General features: G+C 38.2%; 1 protein-coding gene across 3 annotated transcripts in view; it reads right to left on the bottom strand.

Annotated features, from left to right (window-relative positions):
- Tei (irregular chiasm C-roughest protein teiresias) overlaps window positions 1–24,780 on the bottom strand; it is a 140,270-nt gene extending 115,490 nt beyond the window's left edge. The window contains exons 1-4 of one of the 3 annotated variants that reach the window (XM_071717634.1): window positions 24,497–24,780; window positions 24,298–24,415; window positions 21,225–21,558; window positions 20,509–20,741 (exon numbers count right to left, since the gene is read on the bottom strand). In XM_071717634.1, coding sequence (XP_071573735.1) covers window positions 20,509–20,741; window positions 21,225–21,558; window positions 24,298–24,319 — 589 coding nt within the window. In that variant the 5' untranslated portion in view covers window positions 24,320–24,415; window positions 24,497–24,780. Of the gene's footprint in view, window positions 1–20,508; window positions 20,745–21,224; window positions 21,559–24,297; window positions 24,416–24,496 lie in introns of all 3 variants that reach the window. The other 2 variants (XM_071717632.1, XM_071717633.1) reach the window with 2 other exon arrangements.
- Between the last annotated feature and the right edge of the window lie 1,734 nt (window positions 24,781–26,514).

Raw genomic sequence — 26,514 nt, 5'->3', positions numbered from 1 at the left:
ACATTTAGGACCCGCCATTAATCTGTGCTGACGGTACACTTTCGGTATATTACGCCGTCAACCCTTTCTGGCGTGGAAAGGTGTAGACGGTAAACGATCGCTCGTTATTAACCATCGACGGCTTGTTTAAGAGACTAAGATTCAACGATCAAAAATCGTAGCAGAATGAAATCAATAATGCTTAATAACATTCATCTAATAATATCCGTAATATATCTAATAAAAATCATATATATATATATATATATATATATAGAGAGAGAGAGAGAGAGAGAGAGAGAGAGATTTCCGGAATTATATAACTTACAAGATTAATAAAATTGAAAAATGTATGACATACTTTTTTTGTTTGTAATAATGAATATATTTCAGCTTTCCTAAATAAAATACCAAATATTAAATTTGGCTTTTTAAATATTTCTATTTCCATTTCATGCATCATACACTTGCATGTATTCATCGTATATTTACTGAAATACGAAATATAAAATTATAACTTACATTGACTATATTTAGCGTGAATGTCCTCTTATTCGGTTAAATTACTTTTTTTGATTTAAAAAAGCTATAGATAACAATATTACTGAAGTAATATCGTTTGTTACTCTTATAAAATAATTCTATTTAATTTAATATATACCATTAATAAAAATGTAAATTTTCTTTTGTATTGTTTATATCCATAAAGTGTATCAAATTAATTTTATTTTAAAATATATATAATATATACTCTCTAAATCTGAATCAGTGAATAGTACTGCTGAATCAGTGATTATTCAATTATTCAGATTTAGAGAGTATAATACCAATACAAATTTTATATGCATATTATCAGGAAATGTTATGATATTCATTATTAATTGAATTAATTTTGTAATTGGTTCGTTCGTGATTTTTTACCGTATTTATAAGAAAGATGTAAAACGTAATGGAGATTGTTAGTGACTCCCACGATCGTAAGTTAAATCTCGTAGCAGTGCGTGCTTAGAAGTCGTTGCACGCGAGTGAAGTACGTTTGCATACGAATGCTTGATGTTTGACGCGGTGATACGCGCCGCCAAAAAGAATAATCCGCTGCGTTTTGCCGTGCGCAACAAATGCGCAACAGGTGCACATACTCAAACAGTGAATACTCGAAGGAAAACGAGTTCTCGTGGAACAGACGTCCTACTTTTTGTCTACATTAATCGGAACGTGTCATGTATCCGATTGTGCTCTCGGAACGCTAAGCTCTTACGTCTTCGCGTATGAAAAATTCAATGATGAATCTTGGCGAGCATCACTGATACATCTTTCTCTGGCGAAAGCCCGGCAATCTGTCATTATAATCTGATTTATTTTTATCCTAACTCTTTGTACAATATGAGATTTCTAGTTCAACGCGAGACGAGTCATACAAGAATTCTAATTTGATCAAACCTACGTGTTTGCTACGCGTTATCGACAAAATCATGAAGCATAACGCGAGAAATGGAAAAAGGTCTGAATCATATTGATGCAGACTAATCATTTGTGACGTTCATGATTCTTTTCGCTGAGTTTGACATTTCGCAATTCCAAAGTTATCGGATTAAGACAATTTACAATAAGTTAAACCGAACTGACGCTGATTAACTCGGAAATGTGTCGATGAACGATTCCATTACGATATCACAATTGCTAGCAATCTGTTTACATAATCGATAGATAGATGATATCGTGTATTGGAAGCGATACATGAGAGAGCGGGGAGGGAGCGAGGGAGGGAAAGAGAGGGAAGGAGATAGAAAGACAGAGAGAGAGAGTTGCATGTTTCATAGCGATGGAAATATGTAAATAAGACCAGATTCATTCGCAACAAGTTTAGTCAGAATTTGAATTATTTACGTCTACTGCAGGATTTAATTTCGCTTCCTCTTAGCGCATGCAGCTGAGACGTCAATTATTACAATTCAATTATCACAGCCGTGAGATTTCTAGATCAAATCACAAATTTATTTTCGATTCCCGAATCTACCTACGATCTATTTATTTTTCTATTCGTCGTTTTTTTCAAAATTCATGTCTCGAGCAAGTTTCGTTGCTGATGCGATATTCACGGATCTCGTTGGTTCGTCAGCTGCCATTTCCATGCACGTCCTTTCCGTGTATCCGTCGCATCGTCGTCGAGATATATCTCCTCTCTTGGAGAATTCACCGATCGTCGAACGCGACACCGACGAAAATCACCGAGAAGTAACGACGCTCCGCACAATGGCGAGTGGTACGTCCAAACTCCGATTTCGTCACGCGTCGCGATAACGCCCGCGTGTGTAATTGGAACCCCTAAGTGCCACTCAGACTTATCGCAATAATTTCCAAGGCAAATTCGCCATATTTCACTTTACCGTTCTACGGTCTTTGAACATCCCCTCGGCCCGAGACGGCCTGAAATTCCTCCTACAACGGCTGGCTTCCGACCGTGAGCTATGAAACGCAAAGCCCTACCGTTATTGGACTACTTAGTCACCCTTTTCCTGTCTCTCGCCCGCGGCCATGAACGTCCGACTTTCGCAAATGGCGGCGTGAATGGGGAACGTGGAAAAAAATTATTCCGCCCTTGAAACGCCAATTAACTTTTATACGATCCGCTAATTGATATAAAGCTAATGGAAGCGCAGGTACAAAAAAGGGCCGTCTAATGTTTCATTACGAACATGGGAAAACCCGCGAGCGATCGGACGTGGTTGTAGGCAAAACTGGTACGGCATCTGCACTCCTTTGATATGGAAAACGGCCGCTTGCAAATTCTTTGAACGGCCAAAACAGTTTATGCGAAACTGGCGAGTACATTGTATTTCCTCGCAACGGGTCCTATAAAATTCATATTTTTGTTTGAAGATCAGTTTAAGGATCAGAGACGAATATATAAAGCGATTTAGAATTGTCACTCTTGTATAATGCCTGTAATAAATACGAATACATAAATTCACTGAAGAAAATAAAAAAAATATTAAAATTTTATTCTATTCATTACATCATTAACATAAATGGTGATTAAGAAATTATTCGTTTATATGTATCCGAAAGTGTAAAGAATGACCAATTTGCAAAGTGATGGAAACAGAAATAAACAAACCGACTTAATTGTGAGTAAAAAAAGAAGAAATTTTTTTGTAATAATAAATCTAGAATAAATATTAAGTGAGTGAGCTGCATTTTATATCATTCAAACTTGGTTCAATTTTTCGGAAAAAGATATTACGATCGAAAGGTCATCCAAACTTCTCCAACTAGCTGCGCAAAAGTTAAGAGTTGAAATCTTGCTCTTGTTTCCTACTAATTGCGCATTAATATACCGCGATAAAATCCCTGTTAATTACAGCCCATTTAATGAGATCGGCGGTCACACCAGTTATTTCCCTTGCGCACAGCTCGTATTATTTTTTCACAATGCGGTTGATGATTGGAACGTGTCTGGTGTGACCCTCGCCTCGTCTGGTAGACTCGTCGAGATTTTACCACGGACGCCACAAATTACAGTGAACCGACGTGAGGGGTGGTCTGACATCCAGCCCGACAGTCTCGAATTTTTCAAGGGGTCTATCCAGCACGTTGGCTGAATGGGATAGGGAATGATTCTTTTAAAATGCAAATACCCCCGGCGGGGAAAGCATACGAAAGAAATGTTGCTTCTTATAAAGCAGAGATTGCCGGCTATATCGGCTCGAGGCTAACTTCGTCGCTTTAACGCGCGCACGATAAAAGTCCAACGCAGAGTTCTCTATTATACCCCGGGAAAATGTTCGTCGTGCCTGACTTAAAACAAGTACTAAATTACCTTTTGCCCCGACGTGGATTACTTTGCGAGAATACTTCCCGCCAAGTATATCGAAGAATCGTGAATAAATTCCGAGCTTATGTATCGACGTATAAGTTCCCCGACAGTCTCTTGACTATGAAACATTGCCATATACATGTTTAAAATTTTAAGGATAAACGTTATTTAAATAAAACTCATTTAATGAAGATGACTGAGAAAAGAAAGATGGAAAATGCATAGAGTGAATGTAAATAAACACTGTAAATATAACACTATTGCAATATAATAAATATTTGTGAGTATCAAAATTTATATAAAATAAAATATATATATCAAATAAATCGTTTTTATTATACATAAAAAACTATTTTCTGCATTAAATAGAAATTACAGCATGTTAAAGTTCTCAATATTATTGTCTAAAGAAAAAATTCAATTTCAATAAGACTCTACTATAATTGCAAATGTGTAATGATAAAGATATATCAGAGATCACATTTTGTAATACTTCGCGAAACGCAGCACGCGTTAATCAAAATTACGCAACTAACAGACGACTTTCCACTACCTTACACCGCTGTATTTCATGGGGACATCTCGCACGCATATTTCGAGATGGGCAAAAGAAATTTCGCGAAGTTACTGAATAAATGCAGACATCCGCTCGCCTATCGGCCCGTTATTTAAAGCGACTTATTCGCTCGCATCCGATTCGGCGACGAAAAAGCCGTATTCGAATGGCACCACGCCATCCCAATCAACGTTCGTCGACGAAGAGGCCTAGCTTCGCTATCGTTGACACGTTCGCGGCCGACGCGCTTTTATCTTGTCGCGCTAGTTTCGCACACATTTCCTCAGAGGAAATCTCGGATTCTCTCGATAGATCGTGAATGGATGAGAATGGGAGAAGAGAGGTGACGAGGAGAAGAGGAGGAGCGTGCCCGAGGGAACGGAACGGCACGGCGCTGCGCTGCGCTGCGAAATTTCGCCCGCCGGCGGTCGACAGGCAGGCAGACACGGGCGATGGATGAGATGCTAACGAGACGCGAAACGATCGACTACTCCCGCCAGGACAGGAGCCGCCAAGTCGGGCGTGAAATGATTTTCCTTTACCAGTCCGGGTTACTACGTCGCCTTCGCGCGACGCCCATCGAGATACGCGAAGCGCATTTATTCCCCCGGCATTAAGGTACGCGGGACCGAAAAGTCAAGAGAGATCCGGAAGTAATCTTCCTCGAGCGATAATGACGTTAGAGTTTTAATTCTGGCAGTAATTAGCATGTTATACAAAGATAGGGCGATTCAATATACACAGCATTACACGAAAAAAAAGGTGACTCGACATAAGAATATATAATATAGTAAAATATAGTCAAATAAATCTTTCTTTTCATTTTCTTAATGTTTTGTTATGTTCATAATATATTAAAAACTGTAGGAATTAATCTGACGTTAAAGATGCTATCAGAATGCGCGTGGTATTAAAAAATGTACCGATGCACATGAATACGGCAAACAGTTATTCATCACAGTAAAGTATTTCCGTGGGGAACAGGATGCTAACGAGACGCGAAACGATCTATCCTTAGTAAGACGGAAAGCAGCGAGACAAGTGGAGCGTGAAATGATTTTCCTTTACTACTGAGGCTCCAGTGGCAATCACACTCTGCCTTTGCCTGTAACTCGAGATACACGAGACTCTATCCTCGGTATTAAGGGAAAATTGAAAGTGGTTTTATCCCACCTGTTTTATCTTATTCATGCAGCGCGTCGGATACGGAAAAATATACTTTGCGTGTCGATCCAACTGGAAAGTTAATAAAGATCTTGCCTCTGAGTATCTAGACTCTTATTGCAGAAAAGCAAGACTACCTCTCGCTGTCAATAACGATTGCGTGAATGAGCACGTTCTTTGTTACGAGTTTCCACTTGTGCATTGATAAAGTAACAGAATGAACGATTGTTTCTTATAACGAGAAAAATCAACGATCTTATCTCTCTTATCGCAATCACTTTTGATTTCAGCTTTTCTGTTTTACGATTGTTCGACATAGTAATATTAAAAGTCACTTGAAATTATCTGAATAATTGAACATGCATCTCCCTCTCTCTCTCTCTCTCTCTCTCTCTCTCTCTCTCTCGCTCTTACAAACGAATATTGCGATGGGAAGTAAGTTTCCTCCTGAGAGTAAGACGATGATGGTCCCTACATCCGGAAATGCTTCTTGTAGGCTTTGATCAGCAATGCTTTGCACGCGGTTAATCCACTAATCTCTCACGTACTCGCAATAAAACGAAGAGGGTGCGAGGTGTGTGTGACTAGGAGAGATGTTACGAGAGATGGTAAGAAGAGCCGACAAGGGAAGAGAGCGTGAAGACGAAGCGTAGAGATGGGCGAAAGGACGAAATCTCCTAACGACTGACGTTATATACTTCGGAGAGATCGCTCGTTACCTCGGCTGGGTGGTGTCAATTTTTCAGTGCTTTATACGCATCCCCCTATCCCTGGCGCCGCCCTATATTTATCATCCATCGCGTTCCATCCATCGCTCGCCGCTGGCAAATCTCTTTGAGAGCGATCTTATTGATGGGGTGCGAGTTCTACGACGCTGAGAAAAATCGACAATTGGCTGCGCGATAGTGGGAGAAAGACGCGGGTGTTTGGGAATGGAAGGATGTGTGATTTATGTCATAATTTCTGCGGATCGTGCACACGTATATACACAAACGCGTACGTGTATAAACTTAGACTCGTGACAGATGTTTCGAAAAAGAAAGAGAGAGTAACATCTCTCCAAAAATTCTATATTTCACACAACCAATAGCTTCTTTAGGGCGTCAGAAAAATATAAATGGCTGCGCGTATATATTAGCTGCAGGAAAGTTATATTAGATTCTGAAAAAATAAATTATTTACACAATAAAATTAATTGCATTAAATTATTTTATTGTTACGAAATGTCAAAAAAAGTAAAAACCATGTTCAACCGAGATCACGACAGGTATGCTTTACAATTTACATTTTTATAAAAAAAAAAAGATAAAATATATAACAAAAATTCCCTCTGATATGAAATAGTATGAGTTATTTGATTATTAGGTGATGCTTTATAAAGTAAACAATATACAGGGTATCCCAAGTTTTTCCGGACAAACTTTAGTAGAATATTCTATGAGTAGAAATAAGAAGAAAATGTTTTATAAACATAAGTCTCTCAAAATGCTTTATTAGAAAGTTATAGCATGTGGCAAATGCTATTTATAGTTAAATAAAATTAATTTTTCATCAATCTGTATAGAAAAGAAGCGAGAAGACGTCATGAAATCTTTATTAAATATCAATCAGATGTCATATTATACTCAGCCATAAATAATCGAAATTATGTTGGATCCAAAAAAATATCTCACATCTTGATACGACAGTAAAAATGTTCAGAATAGCTACTAATACGAGGTATGTCTATACGAGCTACTAATACGAGACAGTAATAAGACTTGAATTTTTTTCTCAAGAACTAACAACGTTATAAAACCAAGACTGCATCAACCTACACTTCTGCTCTACCCTTCAGTACAAGTTTCAACTTGATAACGTCGACTAACGTCAACACGTACGATTCTACAAACATTTGTGTAACTGTATGTTTTGGGGACGCGTCCCGAAAATGGAATACAAGAATATCGAGCAGCGTTACATGATCAAATTCTGTGTCAAACTTAAAAACAACGCGACGGAAACATTTAACAAGTTAAAACAGAGATCAAGTTCTAACCCGGACACAGATTTTTAGATAGTACAAGACAGTTTTGAGTGGCCGTGGGACTGTGGAAGGTAAATCCCGTTCTGGACGACCAAGCACTGCACGAATTGAGAAAATGTGACAAAGGGAGCATTATCAGATCTGATCGACGTTTGACGGTGAGAATGATTGGTAATTAATTAAATTTAAACCACCAGACTGTTTATAATATTCTGACTGAGGACTTGGGCATGCAAAAAATGTGTACATTTTTTGTGAACAAATCTTTAGCCATAACGGATATTCTTGTGAAACCACAGCCCCCTTACTCCCTTGATTTGTGAGTCCATATGATTATTTTCGGTTCCCAAAAATCATATCTTAACTCCGTGGTCACCATTTTGGAACTGTTGACAACATTCAAAAGGTCGTGACGGACCAACTGAAGGCTGTGTGTCAGCTGAAGACTTTCAGCACTATTTCCAGAAGTGGAAACAACGTTTCCGTCGGTGTGTGGCTTTCCAAGGGAATTATTTTGAAGGAGATAAAGTTAATTTATAATTAAGTTTATAAATAAGTTTATAATAAATATTTTTACAGAATGAGTCTCATTACTTTTTCTAGACAGATTTCGTGCATTATATCAACTTTCCATTAATATCGAACAGCATTTGAATAATTTAACATTTCCGTTTCTACATAATTTATCTTATAAATACGATTATTTTAGAACGGTTTATTTTCGGAAAAGAGATGTTTTTCAATTGTATCTCTCGAGATAAAATAGTAATTATGAAATTGCAATAACTTGAGCACTATTTTTGAGTGTCGGCATGACAAGACAATTCTGTTAATTCGAATTGTAATAATTAAATAGCAATGCGCTATTTCTGTCAATTTTTCGAATCGAAACGAAACGAAACTAGCGTTACGTTCATTCTGTATTTTATTCACACGTTGCACGTGTATTGAGGATTTCACGCCAAACTCCCACAACGGAAATACGTCGATGGGATTCCGCTGCTCTCCACTAGTACACAATGCATCAGTTTTCTCATCTATTCGCGAAAATTCCTATGTGAGAGAGACGCATTTCCAATGCTGTAATATATTATCTAACTAACGACTTTTCCAAATTTTTATGAAACTCATTATTCATATTTTCGTATACAGGATAATTTATCTCGCGTACACATACTACGTTATTTTATGTATTTGTAATTATATTTAATTAGAAAATAGATATTACGCAGTAAAGTACATATCAATTATTAGTTAAAGAATTATAAAGCGTAGATTTTAAGAGAAGGTAGAGGAGATCAGTGTACACATATAAAAGTTATAAGATACAAAGTATCTGAGGGAAAGAATGACAAACAGGCAATACGCGAAAACCAATTTGTTTGCGAATTAATATATTAATATACACGTGTATCAAACAAATTTTCAGATGAAGTGCAGCCGTAAAATTGTTTTTACTTTCATATCCACTTCGATTTTTCGCTTAACTGAAGATGTGATACTGCTCGAGCAACGTGGTAATAAACGGAAATCAGATCCGTGGGGACCGATTGAATAGATACTCAATACCAGAGGTAGCTTTGGATCTATGTCGCTCGAATTGGTTTCTCGACTTTTCAATACGCTATCATCTGTATGGGCACCCTTTTTAAGCTCCACGCGTGCTCCGGTTCTACGGAGGAGAAAGCTTTAAAGAGCATTACTCATATATGCGCCATCTTTCAAATACTGATAATATTAATGCGATGGGTAAAATTGAACGAAATCTTATTGTTACGAACAATATGATTATAAGAAACTGTCGTTGTTGAAATTGTCTGAATATGAAATACGATTGAGTATCGTTAAAATCGGAATAAAAGTATCTATTTGTATTTCGTCAAAGTACTTTGATGCTTTGATGAAATGTTTCCCAATACGAAGAAACAAACTCTTTCAATAAAATTTATCGCATAAAAAAGCTCGATTGGAAGATGCTTTTGGATAACGAGACTTTATACGGTTTAATTTATAAGCTATTTCACATCAGTAATAAAATCTCATAATATTCGTTCTTCATTTCAAATTTTTATTGCACATTTTGCTTTTGTCTGTGTTTAAAATTTTATACATGGCTTATTTATCGAGTGATAGAAATATACAATATAATATGTACATACATCAATATAAATCTAATTGTTTTGGAATTTCAAAATAGAAAGAATATATATTATGAACATATTACCTAATATGAGATTCTATTTTAGATAAAACTACATCAGAACGAATTTTCAACATAAAAATAGCCTCATAAACTTAAATAAATGCGCGAAAAAAGACACTGGCGAACATTATATTGAATCCGTCGTATAAAACCGACATCACCACTGAGCCCCGTTATCAACTTATAAAGTATAAACCTCACATATAGGAATGAGTCGCATAAGCACGGGCGATGAGTACCACAAAAGCGCTGGGATTTTCTTGCTTCTTAAAATTAAACACCAGGAAACAGCGGAGATATAATTTGATGGCGCTTCTTTTTCCTTTAACCTTCAAGCGAAAAATATTTACTATACCTCGAACACGAGAATGTACAAAAAGTATATTTTTTATCTTTTTGGAAGCAAGTATGCTGAGAATGAATAACGTTTCAAATAATGCTTCCTGTCGTTATGCAACCTTAAAAATGTACAAGAAGTTCTATAAAAACTTGAGTACACACAATTTCAGTTGTTCTCATCTTCATCCTCTTTTCAACGAAATCTCCAAATATCGACAAAGAAACATTTTCATTAAAAGTAAGAAAAAAAAAGAAAAAATTCGTAGTACGAAAAAGTTTATCACAAAGTTTTATCTAATTGTAAATAATTATTTTATCTAATAATGTAAATTAAATTTAAAAATAAAGAAACAAATAAATGTAAGCTATTTTATGAATTACATTTAAATGTCATTTTAAAATCTTTCGTAGTTTACCTAATTATTATGCTCATTTAGAATTATACTTTTAAAAATTTAACATTCAATTCGCAAGATTTGTCATTTGATTTATGAGAAAAGGAGAATGCAGGCTGGAGAATGTAGATTAACTTGGCCGCGTTACCATCACACATCGTGAAACAAATATGCACGGTCGAGAGATCACGAATGGGATTGCGGTCTTGCTTCATCATTAAATCCTATCGAACACCAGAGATTGTTCCGCAGCTGTTTGCGCGGCAACTGAACAAGCAGCCGAACGACCAGTCCTAGCCAACTAATTATCGCGTTCCTAGCAGGCCAGAAAACAGAACAATGGCATGTGTATTGCGGTGCAAGCCCGTTCCCAGAATCACCATGAGAGCGGACGCACAATGCGCGAGCGATTAATTAAGTTGCCGGATGAAGCGAGTCAACGAAGCCAGTATAAACCATTTATTTCCAAGAAGGTGCAGTAAACCGGGCTCAAAAGATCAAGACGCATTATCCTACGTCTTGATAAATCTTGTTATCGACTTCGGCAGACTTACAGCGTCACGAAATATTAAGTGTAACGATTGTATCGAACTTCAGTGTATCGGATTTCAGTATAATCTAATAGAGAAGAAACAAGATTATTTGAGCGCACCAACACTTTTTACTGTAATACATAAGAATATGCAATAAGTGCACATGTAGTTATGACGATAACTACAATACAATATGCATTATAATGCTGAAATAAATTGTAAAAGCGAAATTAGAAAAAGTTTACAAAACTTGATTATACCACAGTTAAAGTTGAATCGCGAAAACGACAGATAAACGATTAACGTCCATTTTTATCAATACGGATTAACTTTAATCTCTAAGGTTCTTAGAACTAGAAAAAGATAAAAAGTAAGTTAAACCGAGATCAAAGTTAATCTATACTGATAAAAATGGACATGAATCGTTGATTTTACATATTCAATGGTGGCAAATCAACGGAGAATATAAAAATAATATGATTCGACACAGAGATCTAACTGCGCGCTGGCAGGAAAAGCGCTTGCTCAACAAGCGTTTCCGCGACAGAGGCGCTTTTCATTGCAGATCGTTAATCGCGTCGCGCTCGTGGCAACTAGCGCGTTGCACGGGCCAAAGTGCACTTTCTTTAACACCGGAAACAGTGGCCGTCGCATATCGCTGACCGACGCTAAATGCACACGGACGATAACGTCGTAAAGCCAGGAGAGCTTTCGGTTCGACTGACAGCCCTTCGAGTGCACCGCCGCTCGGAAGCTCGGGGTTATTGACTTACCACTCCACTTCAATACGGACTACCGACACATCCACGTCACGCACACACTCGAATATGTTCGATGAGATAGTGAGAGAGAGAGAGAGAGAGAGAGAGAGAGAGAGAGAGAGGGGAGGGGGCGGAAGAGCGAGAGAAGAGAGAGATAGAGAGAAAAAAGAAAAATAAAAAAAGCAAAAAAAAAGAAGAACGAAAAGGCAGCTTTTAAGATAGCTTTCTTTAATTCTCGTCTATGTATATGTATATGTATACATACTTGTATACTTTAAAGTCGTTCAATCGTCAGTATGATTATTCGATATTCGATATTTAATCGGTTTTCAAACGATCTCACAAAACAATACAGCGAGAGACAGATGTATCATAAGAACACGAAAAATGTAATGATTTCAAAGACACATTTTTTGCATTAAAAGGCAATTATAATGTAATTGCATTCCTATTCGTAGACGATTAATAATTAATTTCTGTTTTAATTCTGTCGAATAAGCTAATGAAAAAAGCCGATATTGCGTATCATATATTGAAATCCCGCATTACGCGCTGGGCCATTACATATAAAATGCACGGAGAAATTAGCATAGTATTTAATTCGGCATTAATTGCATTTGAAATTCAAACTTTGGAACGTTGTCGTTGAAAATGTGATATGTCACGAGAGAGCTAGAACGCCAAATCAGTGGCTAACTTAATTACACGATTAACACGACTGCTCTTTTGCACTACATAAATCACAAGACACACAGCGCTGGTCTTCGGATACATTATCTACCTATATACACGTATCGCGACGTGATTGTATACCAGTCTTTCGAGATAAATGGGCAATTACCTGGTGCATAATGCGTATGCAATTTACACCGATCAATCTGCTACTCGCAAGAACACCAGCGCGAGATAAATGGACAACAGTGCATTTACATATAGTTTCAACGCCTCGTAAATCTTGATTGTCAAAGTCAGTAAAAAAAAAAAGATTCGTTCGTCGCATGTAGACACATGATACAGTGATCAATAAGCCAATAATTAATATTGTTACTAAAATGTTATTTCATTAATTATTATTTACGTCCATTTTTTTTATTAATACGTAATAACTGTATGTCCTAATTGAAATAACGTTGCAGCAGAGTTTTATTAATTATGAAATACACACACACACACACACACACACACACACACACACATACACACAACGAGTTGTAGATAACATGAGCTGTACCAATTTAAATAAAATTTATGTAATTGGCGAGCCACCACTCTTTTGAAATGGTTTCGAAATAATGTGCCATTACGGGTGGAGTAAAAATTCGCGTTTCGCTGGAGATACATCAGAAAGCAAGGTGAACGTTACATCACGATGCGGCGACAGCTCGGGGATGCCCCATTGACTGTTCCATTAATTACGAGGCAACCTTCAGCTACTCAATGGGTAGTTAGTGGCCAATACTCGGCTCGCGTCAATAATCACTGGGCAATGTAGTATGGCGCTGGGCTTTGATGCGCTAATTTACTCCACCTGCGCTAATGCCCCGGTACCCACTGTCCCCTTGTTCTATCGGTCTGGAACAATGATTGTCTAAGTGTGCGTACGAGTCGCACATCGCGCACTGGCTCGTACGGACTCGTACGTACGAGAGAGAGCATATTAACGTTGCACTTGAGTGTAAAGGCGTTGAGCCTGTATGGAGAGTTACGAGAGCACGTAACTCGACATAGCGAATTATTCGCGAATAGCATTTGCATCAAATTTTGCGAATCCTACTTGCAGATCGCGCTAAATTCACTTTATTAAAACGCGAACTCGAAGCGTTATATAATGGAAGCAATTACTGGTTATTATTAAAATATTTACCGCGATGTATTACACAACTTAACTTCCACATAATAACGGTGGTCTTATGATGAATATAATTACAAATCTTAAACGATTAATTATAAAACAATTAATTACAAAATATGTAAATATTATACTGTGACATGCGAGGAAAATAATGTAGAATAAAAGAGATATTTACATATAATTATAGTATATTACATATTGACGAATAAATTATACTTATGAAAACAAATAAATTATTAATATAATAACATAAATAATATATTATCAAATTTGTTCACTTCACATATCATGCAGAAGCGAATATTAATAAAGACAGTTTTATATTCACAAATTCAAATATTTTCTTATGACAAGCAACATTTTGCTCGTATCATTCAAAACCGATTGAGATAGCAACAATTAGAATATAACAATCAGGATGACATATTTGCCGCGACTCCACTTTATCACACGATGAAGTGGAAGCACAACAGAATCATAAAAGAGCTTTTGACTGATGCATTTTCCGAACGCATTGCCGTTACTTCTAATCAATCATAAATAACATGTAATAAATCACAAACAGTGATGATGGATTTAATGAGAGTACTTTAACAGCACGCAACGTTAGTAAACTCAATTATTTTCGCGCGCACGCGTGCTACAGGGCATTACTGATTTTATTTAACAGCTTTGAGTACCTTCACGTTCGACAATTACATTTAAATTACCGAAAATTAATTAATCGTTCCAGCCTGCTGACAAAGTCACGAATAAATCGCGTCAACGCGCACATTCGCGACCGATTGTTGAGTGAATGACAAAAAGACCGCGTGACAGTTCTCGTTTATGCGTGCGACGTACAAAGTGACAGCGTGCAATCGCTGCATGGCAGTCAATTTGACGTTTCTTTTTTCAATCGCGAAGAGACAATCCCCCACGTCTGAAACTTGTACGCGGAGCTGCACGCGGCCGGTGTGTTTTACACGCGTACGCCTTGCTATTATGACCTCTGTACCGTTACGAACGTCGTGTAAACGTCCTCCGTCCTATTCACGACACGCGGGTTTGCGCTCAGGCAGCGCGGCGTTTCCGCTCTTTTGAACGATGACAACGATAGAGACAATGAGCAACGCCGGTCTCTTTGGCAAACTCTTCCTTTTGTCGCATGGCAGTAAAGTGCACGCCAAAAAAAGAAAGGGGGAAAGAGACGAATGAGTCAACCGTGCACTTTCGACTTTCGAATGCTATCGCGCACGCGAGAAAATAATGAGCATGATAATTGCCCTCCTAAAAATGACAAATAATAAGTTGTCACAGGAGCATAGAAATAAATTTAATTTAAATATTCAGGTCGTTCTAGGTGTCTTATTTTTTAATTATTTTTGCATTCGTGTATTTTTAAAAATATGCAATAAATTTTTTTCAACTAAGCCATTAAAATAGTAATAATTCTTTTAAATATAAAATGAGTTAAAATACAGCAATTTTTTATATACTAAGCCATATAATGTTGATAATAAATTAATAAAGTTGTATGTACAAAATAAAGTAATTAATCTTCCTAGAATAGCAATGACATACATATGAATTGTGTGCACTGTGCACGTGCGTAGAATGGCAAGAATTTCCGAATAAACTTTACTGTTTCATCGATGCTTAAGGACATAATTTTTTAAGGAAAGAATCGTAAAACATTGTGACAAGGATCTCAATTTCCTCGAATCGCATCGAGGTCGAACATGCTCGAGGCAGCAACGGTATCGATATGTACATGAATCAAAAAGCGCCGCGATGTCGAGCGCAATCGAAAGACGATACGAGAGAGTGGAATGCCACGAATTTCGTTGACGTAGCTCTATATGTATATCGATGGAGTTCCGCCATTGGCCGGCAACAGTAGAGAGACACGCGTATAGTCAGCCAAAAGGGGAGTAGTTCGATATTGGTCAGACAGTGGAATGCCCTCTGTTCGCGCCAGACCAACAAGATTTCTCTGTACCTTATACCGATCTTGTCAGCTTTATAGAGTGGTAGCTCGCAGGAAAAGCGAAAGATAAAAGGCAAAAAAGTAAGTGAGTGAGTGAGAGAGAGAGAGAGAGAGAGAGAGAGAGAGAGAGAGAGAGAGAAGCAGCGAAAGATTACGAGGGTAGGGAGACACGATGGAGAGTTAAATGAAAAATCGAAAAGATCGAGTGATAACGATTGCAAGTGCCGGTAAACTGCTAAATGTGGACGTCAGATCTTTCCACAACACGCGCAAACAGGAAAGGATGGCAGTAAATTGAATTCCCTTTAAGAGAGGAAAAGAGAAAAATACGAAGAAAGCAATGAAGAAAAGAGGAAGTGGGAGATACAGAAAAATCTATATTTATTACTGGTGTGCGGGCAAACTTTGATGCAAAAATAGATAAAAATACATAAACAAAATTTGTTACGTAATATATATGTATATATACATATATATATATAAAAGAAATAGAGAAGAGAGAATATAAGAACCGTATACAAAGAAGGCTAACAAGAGATCGAAAGGAATAAAATACGAAAAATAACTAGCATTGAAGTAGAAAATGGTATGGCAAATGCATGAAAGAAACGTTCGTTATATTCGTAATCCGAATCTCGATTTAATATGAAAACGCAGTAGGAGGGAAGAGGGTACGAAAGACGTTTCGAAGAGGCGCAGGGAAGATTGCACGAGTGTATGTGTGTGGATGGTTTGAAGATGAATCTTGAGGAAGCCACAGTCTGTGTGCCGAATGTCCGGGTTAAGGACGAGCGCCTTAACATCCCTGTCTATTTGTCGAGTAAAATACGAGGAACCTGACAACCGCGCGCATAAAACGTGCATTATTCTCAACTTTTTCTCGCTCGCGGATTTCGGCGTCGAGCACCCAGGTAACGTTAGGCAAATCTATCCCTATCAGCCGCAGACGGACGTTACCCGTGTGTCCCCTCCTTCGTGCGCTTTGCCTGAGGGATAAAACGGCTGAATTTCCAATGATCGGTGAAAAGTAGAGGTGATGATTTCGCGGGACGTGCCTTATGATGTTATCGCTAAAGAAAAACTTGTTCGCGTTTTATCTCCTTTCAGATGCATTTCCCCGAACCGACCCAGGGTCGTTTTCGAAATAAAAGATGCGCAACGATATTGAGATCACTTGTGAAGTACTATTAAAAATAGGTTTAAAACTTCGTATTGATATAATCTTTTTAACATGCACAATAAAGAAAATCTATTAAAATCAGCTTTCCATTAATCTGCTTCTATAATTCTTCTAAATAACCTTTTATAACTTATTTCTGTTAACATTACATCCACTAATTATTATTATTTGCGTATGTATTTTATTTCAGCATTTCACATTTGTTGGTTCACTGTAATCCCTTTTATCGTCACGCATTTTGATTAACGCTCTTCGTCGATCTGATGCTCTGCATTTTAAATTAACAGTAATAAATTGCAAAATTATAATGACTCTGTCAACATGCATTTGACAATATTAATCGCATAGAAATGTGCCGTTTTAAACTGATAAATAAAGTATGCCATGTATTTATAATTGAATATTGCGAGCACGAAAATATCGGGAAATAATTTCTATGTTGCAAATTGAGTTTGTATATTTTCTCATTTTCATAGCTTTATGTTGCAGCTATAAGCAACATGCGTTACATAGCTAAAGCTAAGTTCGATAACCGGAGAAACATGATAATCATCAACATGTACCACGTACATTATGGAATTATTGTCAAAAGGTGTCACATCGGCCCGACGTTGCGACCACCATTAAATTTATCGTAAATTGACCCAAATTTTCTGATAATCGATAGAGCTCCTAAAAGCCGAAACAATATCCGACACGATAATCTTAATATTATTAGAATAAAATAAGCATAAAATTAACATACTGTTGATTATTAATTTATATATTGTTATTTATTACATATATCTGTTATTTAGTTTTTTAGTACACTTTTATTTATCTTTTTATTTATTTTGTTAGTTAGTACTTTTCTCCAAATTATAAAATCATAATTATGTTATTAATTTTTCACAAATTGATTGAAACTATGATATATAAGACAAATAATTTTAAAATTAAATAATTAAAGCATTTTTTGTTAGATCAAATCTAATGTGTTTATTGCGACACTCGTAGATGTTAGCGTATACAACTACGGCGGTATATCTCTCATCTTGCGATGGAGTGTATGGCAAGTATATAATGTACAAAACAAAGTATGAAAGAAATACAAGCTATTGCATTTCAATGAAAGCTTACTGTGCTCGCATTGGCGTGCTGGACGCGCGCTTCCGGGTTGGAACACCCAGAGTTGATTTGTTTTTCTCGATTTCGCCAGGGTAGACGTTAAGTGTACTCAACGTCTTATCGTGCGCCGCGCGGATTTCGATGCCATATTTCATGCGGCAGGCAACTTTTAGCGCTCTTCTTTCATATTTACCCGACCGGTTTGCGAAAGGCACAATAGAGAAGATATAAATCCGGAGATTTATGAAGTCGATGGAGTTCATTGAGATACGCGAAATAAGTCGGAGTGCCGGGAAGTGAAAGAAAGTAATTGGTCACGTTTTCAGAATTTATTTCGAAGTAGTCCAAATCCATTTCCCGATATTGCGTGAGCGTTTATTTATAAGCCAGTTATATATGCATGAATTAAACTTCTCGAGATATATACTAACACGCAAGATAATGTTTACAGTTGTTAGTTAACGTCAAGTAGATTTCATTTATCAAAAGGTTTATCGAACTTCTGCATATCTTTCTCATTTTCATTATTCTCATCGTATTTATATTTATAGATCGCAAGAAATTAGTGCCAAAAAACCGTTCTCGTATATTTAAATAGTTTGAAAATGCTTCATAAAAAAGTATTAAAATTACAAAAAGTTTTCTATAACGTAGATAATATCTCGGTCTACGTTAACATTTAAAAGTGCCGTGCTAAGCGGAGTCGCGAGGAACACTGCCGTCAGTAAAAACCGTTGTCAGTGCAAAGCGCTCGCGCGCGAGAACCGAAAAATAAACATCACCGTGAACCAGGAATAATCAGGCGGTGCACAGAGAAGAACGCACAAAAATGCATGCGAAGAGAGTGTACAACCACACGCGCGTCGCGTCGCGTCGCGTCGCGTCCCGAGCGAACGTACCGTGCCACGGTAGATAAAAGCTCGCTGTGGTCTTCGTTCTGTTTGGCGGTTGAATATTAAAAACAGGAACGGAGAGAGCGAGGCCACGAAGCAAGCTTTTATTCCGTCGGAGGATCGTGAGCTTTCGAAAAGCGTCACGCGCGCGTTAACCGGTGCCGCGATTGCTTCGCGTAAACGTGGACGCCTCGCCGCGGAGACAAGTGCAGCCGGTAGAACGAATGACGCGTCCGTCTAGCGAAGGAAAAAGAAAAAAAAAAGGAAGGTAAAATGTTTTAGGACGAACTTTTAGGCCGAATGCATATTCATGTCGTAGTGATGCGACCGCCGCGCCCGCGCCGGGTCCAAGTGGTGCGAATTAATATGCATAAATTCTGCCATTACCAGCGGTTCAGGCAGCTTGAAACGTCTCTTCCTCCGATTTCTGGAGGTCCGACCTACTTGCCAGAAATTCTTAAGAACGGCAACACTTTTACGATACCTATATTACTTGAATCTGGGTGCAATAAGGGTAAGAAATGCCGAGAAGTTTCTTGTTGCAGTAAGTCACTTAATATATTGTATAATAATTTTTAATTAATCAAATTTTAATCAGTACTACAAGTTCTACTTGTAGTCAGTATCTAGTCAGTACTACAACTAAGATAGATAAATCAAATACTGCTAAGAGAGACCATGACAAAGTATAAACATCAAAAAGGAAGAAATCTTTTTTTAGAAAAATTGGATATTTCAAGAAAAATATTTAGAAATTGACGTATTGTCGAGCGATAAAAACTCTATTTATATGCTTTTTATCCTTTTATGAGAATAAAATTTTACTATTTTTAGAATTGAAATAATAAATGTCTTTGATTATTATTTGAATGCGATGATAGTTTTAAGGAAAGGATTATGTGGAATGTAAAAATGAAAAATGTTGGGAACAGTAAAAGTTTGCCTTCTCGATTATACGCTGCGGAAAAATTGTTCTCTCGTATGTTATCGCTCCTAAATGTATCCAGCACATTCCTAAAAAACTTTATCAGTCGGAATTTTGCGAGAATTTAATCATTCGCGCGAAATTGAAAGGCTTTATGCAAGATAGAATCACGTTTTGAAAAAAATTCGCATACATCTCACTTTTTCAAAGTCATAAAAATGCGTTATATTCAAAAAATTCGCCACTTTTTTGTAAAGCCGAGGTAAAAAATTTTCATGTTACATTATTTAATAAAGGAACATTATTTCGATTTATAAATCAAATCAGCACAATCGTTTCAGTTAATTGTTAGACGTCAAAAATATTCGAGTAATATCGATCGCACAAATTATAAATTAATATATCAATATCGTATATATATAGAAAGTCATGCGGATAAATAATTGTATATTTCAAACCGTTTTACATGTAAATTTTGTATGACTCCATCAAATATTTCACATATGCGTTACCTGAGATATTTTCTTTCAATCGTACAACACAATTCATAATTAAAATGGAGTATTTGTTTATTGAATGTATTTATTTCTTAAATTATTTATTAAATTATTTATGCAATAGTGAAGTGGTCAGTGATCATAATAATCATATTTTATACACAATGCTGATTGAAACATAGATAAATAAGTGCAGTACGAAGAAAAAACGGCATTCAATTTTTCAAGATATTTGTCATAAAGGGCTCAACTTTTGGTGTTAATTCGACTTCAAAAGATTAAACATCAGGAAGGAGATTGCAAGACACTCACCGAGCACGACCAGTTTCACCGGTTTGCCGAAAAGGATCTTCCCCCGGTCGTCCTCCAGCGTGCAGCTCCACACACCGTCGTCCTCTAATCTAACGTTATCTATGTGCAATTGCGCGGTTGTCGAGTCGCCGATGTACCGGTGCCCGGTTCCGCTCATCTCCGTTCTCGTGTCTATCGTGATCATATCCACCGGACTACCCTCGTGCAGCCACGTCGCCGGTCGTATTCTGTAACTTCTGACAAGGAGCGCGGCGTCCGCATTATTAGTTCACCTAACAAACTTCGTTACGCCCGATCTTCGGGCGACGAAGGGACTTCAGCCGTACTCGCGTTACTATCACAGAGAGCGACTTTGTTTCAGTAAAGGGAATAATTTGACCGTGACGTATTCAACGCGAAAGTTATCGTTGCTATAAAATGAACCGGATATTAATATATGCGTTAATATAATGAGGGAATATTATTATACAGACATGTGCGGAGAAAAGATATGACGACTTACTTTAGTTAGACAAAAGAAGAAAATGGAGATTATCGATTACATATCATGTTACGCGTTTATTTGAAATTTAAACACGATACTTCCTCACTCAGACGCGGACATATATTTAAAATACTTCAAATATACTTCATGCTCTCGACAATTTTAACTAAAATGTTATTTCAACAATTCATAATCGACTGGCAGATCGACTGAAAGCGGGAACGCGTGTTACCTTGCTCCTGGCAGCAATAATCTCGAGTAATTTCCTTCCAGTTCGCAGGGTAAGATGACTTTACTGTGAGGCTTCACTACGAGCTCCAGCGGCGGATTGGACGACGTGTCGGCCATGTCTGAGGATAGAGCAATGTTGGTCGTGGTGGAAGAACTGGTAGACCATGACTCCTCCTCGGGGGCCAAAAGGGCCGCGGGTTGTACCACTTCATCAGGTAAAGGTATCAACGTCGAGCCAGACGTCGTGCTCGTCGTGCTGGTGGTAGTTCGCCTGGCACGCCGACTACCCTCCTGCCTGCCTCGTAGCGCAAAAACCCCAGCCTCGTTCACGGAGCCTGCAACAACGACGCGGTATAATGGCGTCAGTCTCTCTGACGTGGTCACCGTTAAAGAAAGTTACCGTGATTTCATTTTTCGTTAGTTTTCCCTCGCGCTTTTTATAGCCCGTCGCCTTATCGCGCTTTTGTTATTATCGGTATTCTCGGCGTGTCTCGGTTTTTAAGTATTTCTGGATAAACCGTCGCGTGACCTCCCGGCAAGAAATCACTGCTTCAACCACGAGTTCAACTATTATCGGTATTTACCACGTACTGCTGTAACGGCTGTAACTGTTTTACACCCGGCCACGATTGATTAACTGGACGGACAGGGAGATTAATTAGGATATAATGTACTTGTACGCCGGGTTATGTAATTAAATAGTTCCTGTAATTACGTAAAACCCTCGATCGATAGAGTTTACGCTTTTTTTGCAATATGGATGTTCTTCGAAAATTGAATCCTGAGACAAGAAGCGCAGATACGCGTTTAAATAAACGCAATGTATTATTTTGCGCATTGTTGCATAAACACTCACAAGCAAGCTCGAAGAGAGAGCGACGCGCTGCCCGAATTCAAAGGGCGAATAAATTATCTAGCCGTTTGTTACGGCGAAACAACAGAACAGGATTAGTCGTCCGCCTTCATCACGCTTCTACGCCTCACCGGAAAGTAAATATTCTGAAGACTGAGACTTGATCGAGTTAGCGCGGTCCTGAAATTTGATAAAGCCGCGACAAGAACGTCGTTGCGAAGGGCACTTTCTATCCGGCGCGGCGCGGCGAGCAGGCGCCGCCGTCGTTCCGCACGCTTGGCCGCCCTCGCCTAAAACTGCCTGCCTATCGAGCTTGGTCGACCGAGACTTCAACGGGGAAAACTAATTATGGTTCCGATGAGCCGCAAATAGCTACAACTACCTAACCTAACGCAACTAAGAGCTCTCTTCCCGGGACCCGCCTTCTCATCCTGCAGCCGCGAGTCCCGCAATCCCTCTGTAGCGAGCCAGTAGTTGAGGGCGACCGACAGCCCAACTTGTTTGCATGCCACGAGGCAATTCTACGGTGGCTCTTTCATTAACGTTCTCTCTTACCTAACGGCTAAAGCACACACTCCATTCTTTTGAGCCTCTGTTAGAGCTACTGTTAGCCTCTACACTTCTTTAGACGAGTTTCTGTTGTGTTCTTTCGTGCAGTTTAACAAGTATCCTTACAATATCATAGAGAGATTTAATTTTTCCCGAGCTAAATATATGCATAAGTATTGTTTTTCAAAAATAAAGCACGCTGAAAGCGATAGCAACGAGAAATAAAAATGTGTATTATTGTATGCAATATATTAAATAAATGCGCGATTAATTACAGCTTTAAATTTATTTCTTCATATTATCTGTGGTAAAGATATTGTAGATAATTAAATGATTCCTACTTAGTGCTAGCAATTCTGTTTAATTAATGTGCAACGTAAATATGCAAGTTAAGAGAAAAGTATTAGTATGGAGAAGAACCAAATATATCCTCCGTAAGTAATAGGATACTGATTCTATCTTTACTAGCCGTATAAAGCCCTCGCAAAGCTGCAGATTCCGCAGAAGACGAGCTGACAACCGAAGTTCTTCTTATTTCTCGAGAACTATTAAACTGGAATACGAAGAGGCGAAACTTTACAATGAAAAAACGCGAAAGCGTTTATAGCATATTTTATTTCCGTTGCGATTAAATGATCATTGATTTGTTATCATAGTAAATGTAATTTCACGAGAAAACGTTCATTGCTAAACATTGGAATGTAAGAAGACTCGAACGCTAACTGCATTTTAATAATCGCAATCTAGCAATGACAAATTATTTCCAAAGCTTATTTTCATATATATCACATTTACAAAGCAAGTTTAGTTCAAAATATTATTTATCATAATAATGTTGTTCGACTTACGACCATAGTAAATTTAATGTAATAATATTTGAATGTCTTTTTCTTAATAAATATAATACTCCGCAATACTACAATTATATCAATTGCTAGTTCTCTCATACACTCTGCTTAATATGAAGATAAATGAATTTTTCAGAGAATTTATATAAAATCCGATTGTAAACGTACGATGAACGTTCCTCGTGCAAAAATTTAACGATTCAGGGGTGGGAGTGACGCCTCGACAATTGAAATCAAATGTTTATCATTTCCGAGGACAAGCACGAAAACGTTCGATTCGATTTTAGCTTTAGTTGCACTGGACGCAAAAGAAAATATATCGTCCTACAGTCACGTAGCGACATCCATGGTGCTGGCCAATAGCGAGTGGCCTCTGTTCATCAACGTTCCCAATAGTATACCCCGCTAGTTATACACTGCTATCGAGTGGATGTTGTTCGACGTTGATGCATGCATTATTCAAGCGGTGTATCCATTCATTATTCATGTCATGATCAATAGATGTCAACAGACCGCGATCTGTATCTGAGCACGTCGCTATGGCAGAAAGTGAAAGTGGAGGCCAAGCGAAATATACGTTGACACCGCCAGGCCCTCTCAAAGGAAAACGTTGCGAGTAGGACGATGCAACGATCTTACGGCGTGTATATTTAGTCGAGAACACGACCTAGGCGATAAAGCTTTGATTAGAGAGTAGAATTGACGCGCTATAGGAAACTTGTTAGCGCAATTATATCGTTCAACACAAAATTGCCGACACAAAATTTCAAAATAGATACCTACTCCATGTTAATTTATAAGCAAAATAAGCCATCAAATCTTACCAACCGGAGGTTTCTTTTTCATACATGTCACGGTCAATGTCTCCTCATCCGCATCTGCCAGAATTAATAATCACCAACGATGAGGGGGTTGAGCGGAATTCACGCGATTTGCGCTTTCCTGCGTGCAATGTAACAATTGTTGATACATTCGCGATTAACAACAATGCGAGACAATAAAGCGGTTAAAAGGATTTGTCACCTCGTGTCACCGGATAAACTCCTTCTCCGCTATGCGCGGGGCTTCTCTCGCGTCGCCACGAGATGGTTAGGTTAGGTTACCACATCCGTGCTGTCAACGTACCGCCGGCGCCGCTATTCCGGCTATTCTCTCGTCGCGCATCGCGCATCAAAGGTGAAATACACGAATCCGCCATGGGAATTTCGATAATTTGGAAAGAGGAGCAGGTAAACTTCAACAGGCAACGCCTCGAATCCCCGAAGCACTAGATTTGTCGAACGTTCCGGATGGAGCGGATGGAGGCGAGACGAGACCGCGAGAGGCAAGCTCTGCAACTTCGTGCCGCGAAATACTACGCGCCGCATGAGCCAAGTTTCGCGAAGGACGCGAAGTAACGCCCGCCTCTCTCTTTGGCTGTTATCTACTTTATGTTATCACACCACTAATCTTACTCTCTCTCTCTCTCTCTCTCTTTCTCTTTCTCTCTCGGCTGGGCTCGGTCGCGCGACCGGAATTCTAGATGATTTTTCTCTCGAGGAATACTTTAAGCGCGAATACTCTCTCGAGCGCCGCGCCGTTACGATCTTATCAAGGATGCATAGAAGTTTTTAGCTTACGAATTTTCTATTATATTCGTACGATAAAACGAGTGTAAAACGGTATATTACATACACAGAATGATTCTAGTAACTGGGCTAGATTATAGCTCTTTTCTAAGTCACGATAGAAAAAAATGGCAAAAGAAAATCTTTTACTGTATTTTGATTTATTATTTTTATGTTTTTTCAAATACTTAACGCATCAATCCATTTGAGCTGTTGTAATTCGTTCTTTCAAATTATTTCCTGAAATAAACTTTCCACAAATATACATTATCCTTTATAAATATCCGTAAGAAAAATTCCTTTCGATTGTCTTATTCTAATACTTTTTTCATGGAATAATGAGAAGAATCAATTTACGATAAAAAAATATATTCCATTTCAAAAGAAGTTGTAGTTGCATTTTGCTAGTGCATCGGCGCATTATTAATCACACAATGATAGATGATACTATATTTTTCCCTACCATTTTTTTCTCTCTTGACTTAGAAAAGAGTTATATACAATATATACGTATATATACATAAATATATATATATTTATATATATAGAGATGTATAAAACTCAGTTCAGTTATTAGATTCACCCCTGTATACATATATACATATATATTTTTTAAAAATACAATATACGTATACGTAATATGATAGTCGCAATTCGATATTCAATTTATAATATTCGATTCTTCAACAATTTTTGTTGTGAAAGGTATAACTGAGAAATGATTGATCACAAATTAATCCAACGGATACTCGCGCAATGTTGTAATTAGGTCAACAGGGAATCCTCTATCACGCGTTTCGCTACGATATTGGAATGGAAGCGGAACGAAAATTAATCCGAACATGATCAAAGCGCGTAATCGGAGCTCGCAGCTCTGCAGCGACGAATAAAATATACGAAGCGTATTTGTGAGCGAGAAAGAAAGAGGAGTACGGGATTCATGATATTTTATTACCGCATCGTCTTTCGCTACGTCGTGGTAATGCACACGTCACACTCTATGTTTGTCCGATTATAGCCACCTGTCTTGCGTTGCCCGGGGATAGCCGGTCCCAGAACGTATCAACGAAACCCGTGTCTCATCCCGCCGCATTCAGATCCAAGGAACGAGCGTCGGAGCGCCAAGGACGTCCGTCGTTCACTGATGAAAAGTTTCGAGGGTCTTCAGAGGTTTTCGCATGTCGCCGCGGACACGAAGGGCAGTCGTATCACATACAGAGGAGATCGTCGCGAATGGTAGAAATGGGAATGGGTTTTACGTACGTCTACGCTCCGTTGGTAGACGGCGTATAGACGCTAAGATGACCTTGCTGTGTATACAAAGTGGCAAAGATCACAGGCCGTATCCCTGGAACACGTAGAGACGCGAGCGGGAGAGAAATAGAGCAAGCAAACGCGCGAGGCAAACGGGAGGAGATTCGGTATTGCCGGGTG

The sequence above is a fragment of the Temnothorax nylanderi genome, unplaced genomic scaffold, assembly GCF_030848795.1.
Source record: "Temnothorax nylanderi isolate EJ_2023f unplaced genomic scaffold, tnyl_v1.0 TNYL_tig0219_pilon, whole genome shotgun sequence".
Lineage (NCBI taxonomy): Eukaryota > Metazoa > Arthropoda > Insecta > Hymenoptera > Formicidae > Temnothorax > Temnothorax nylanderi.
This window is presented reverse-complemented; position numbering and strand designations above follow the sequence as displayed.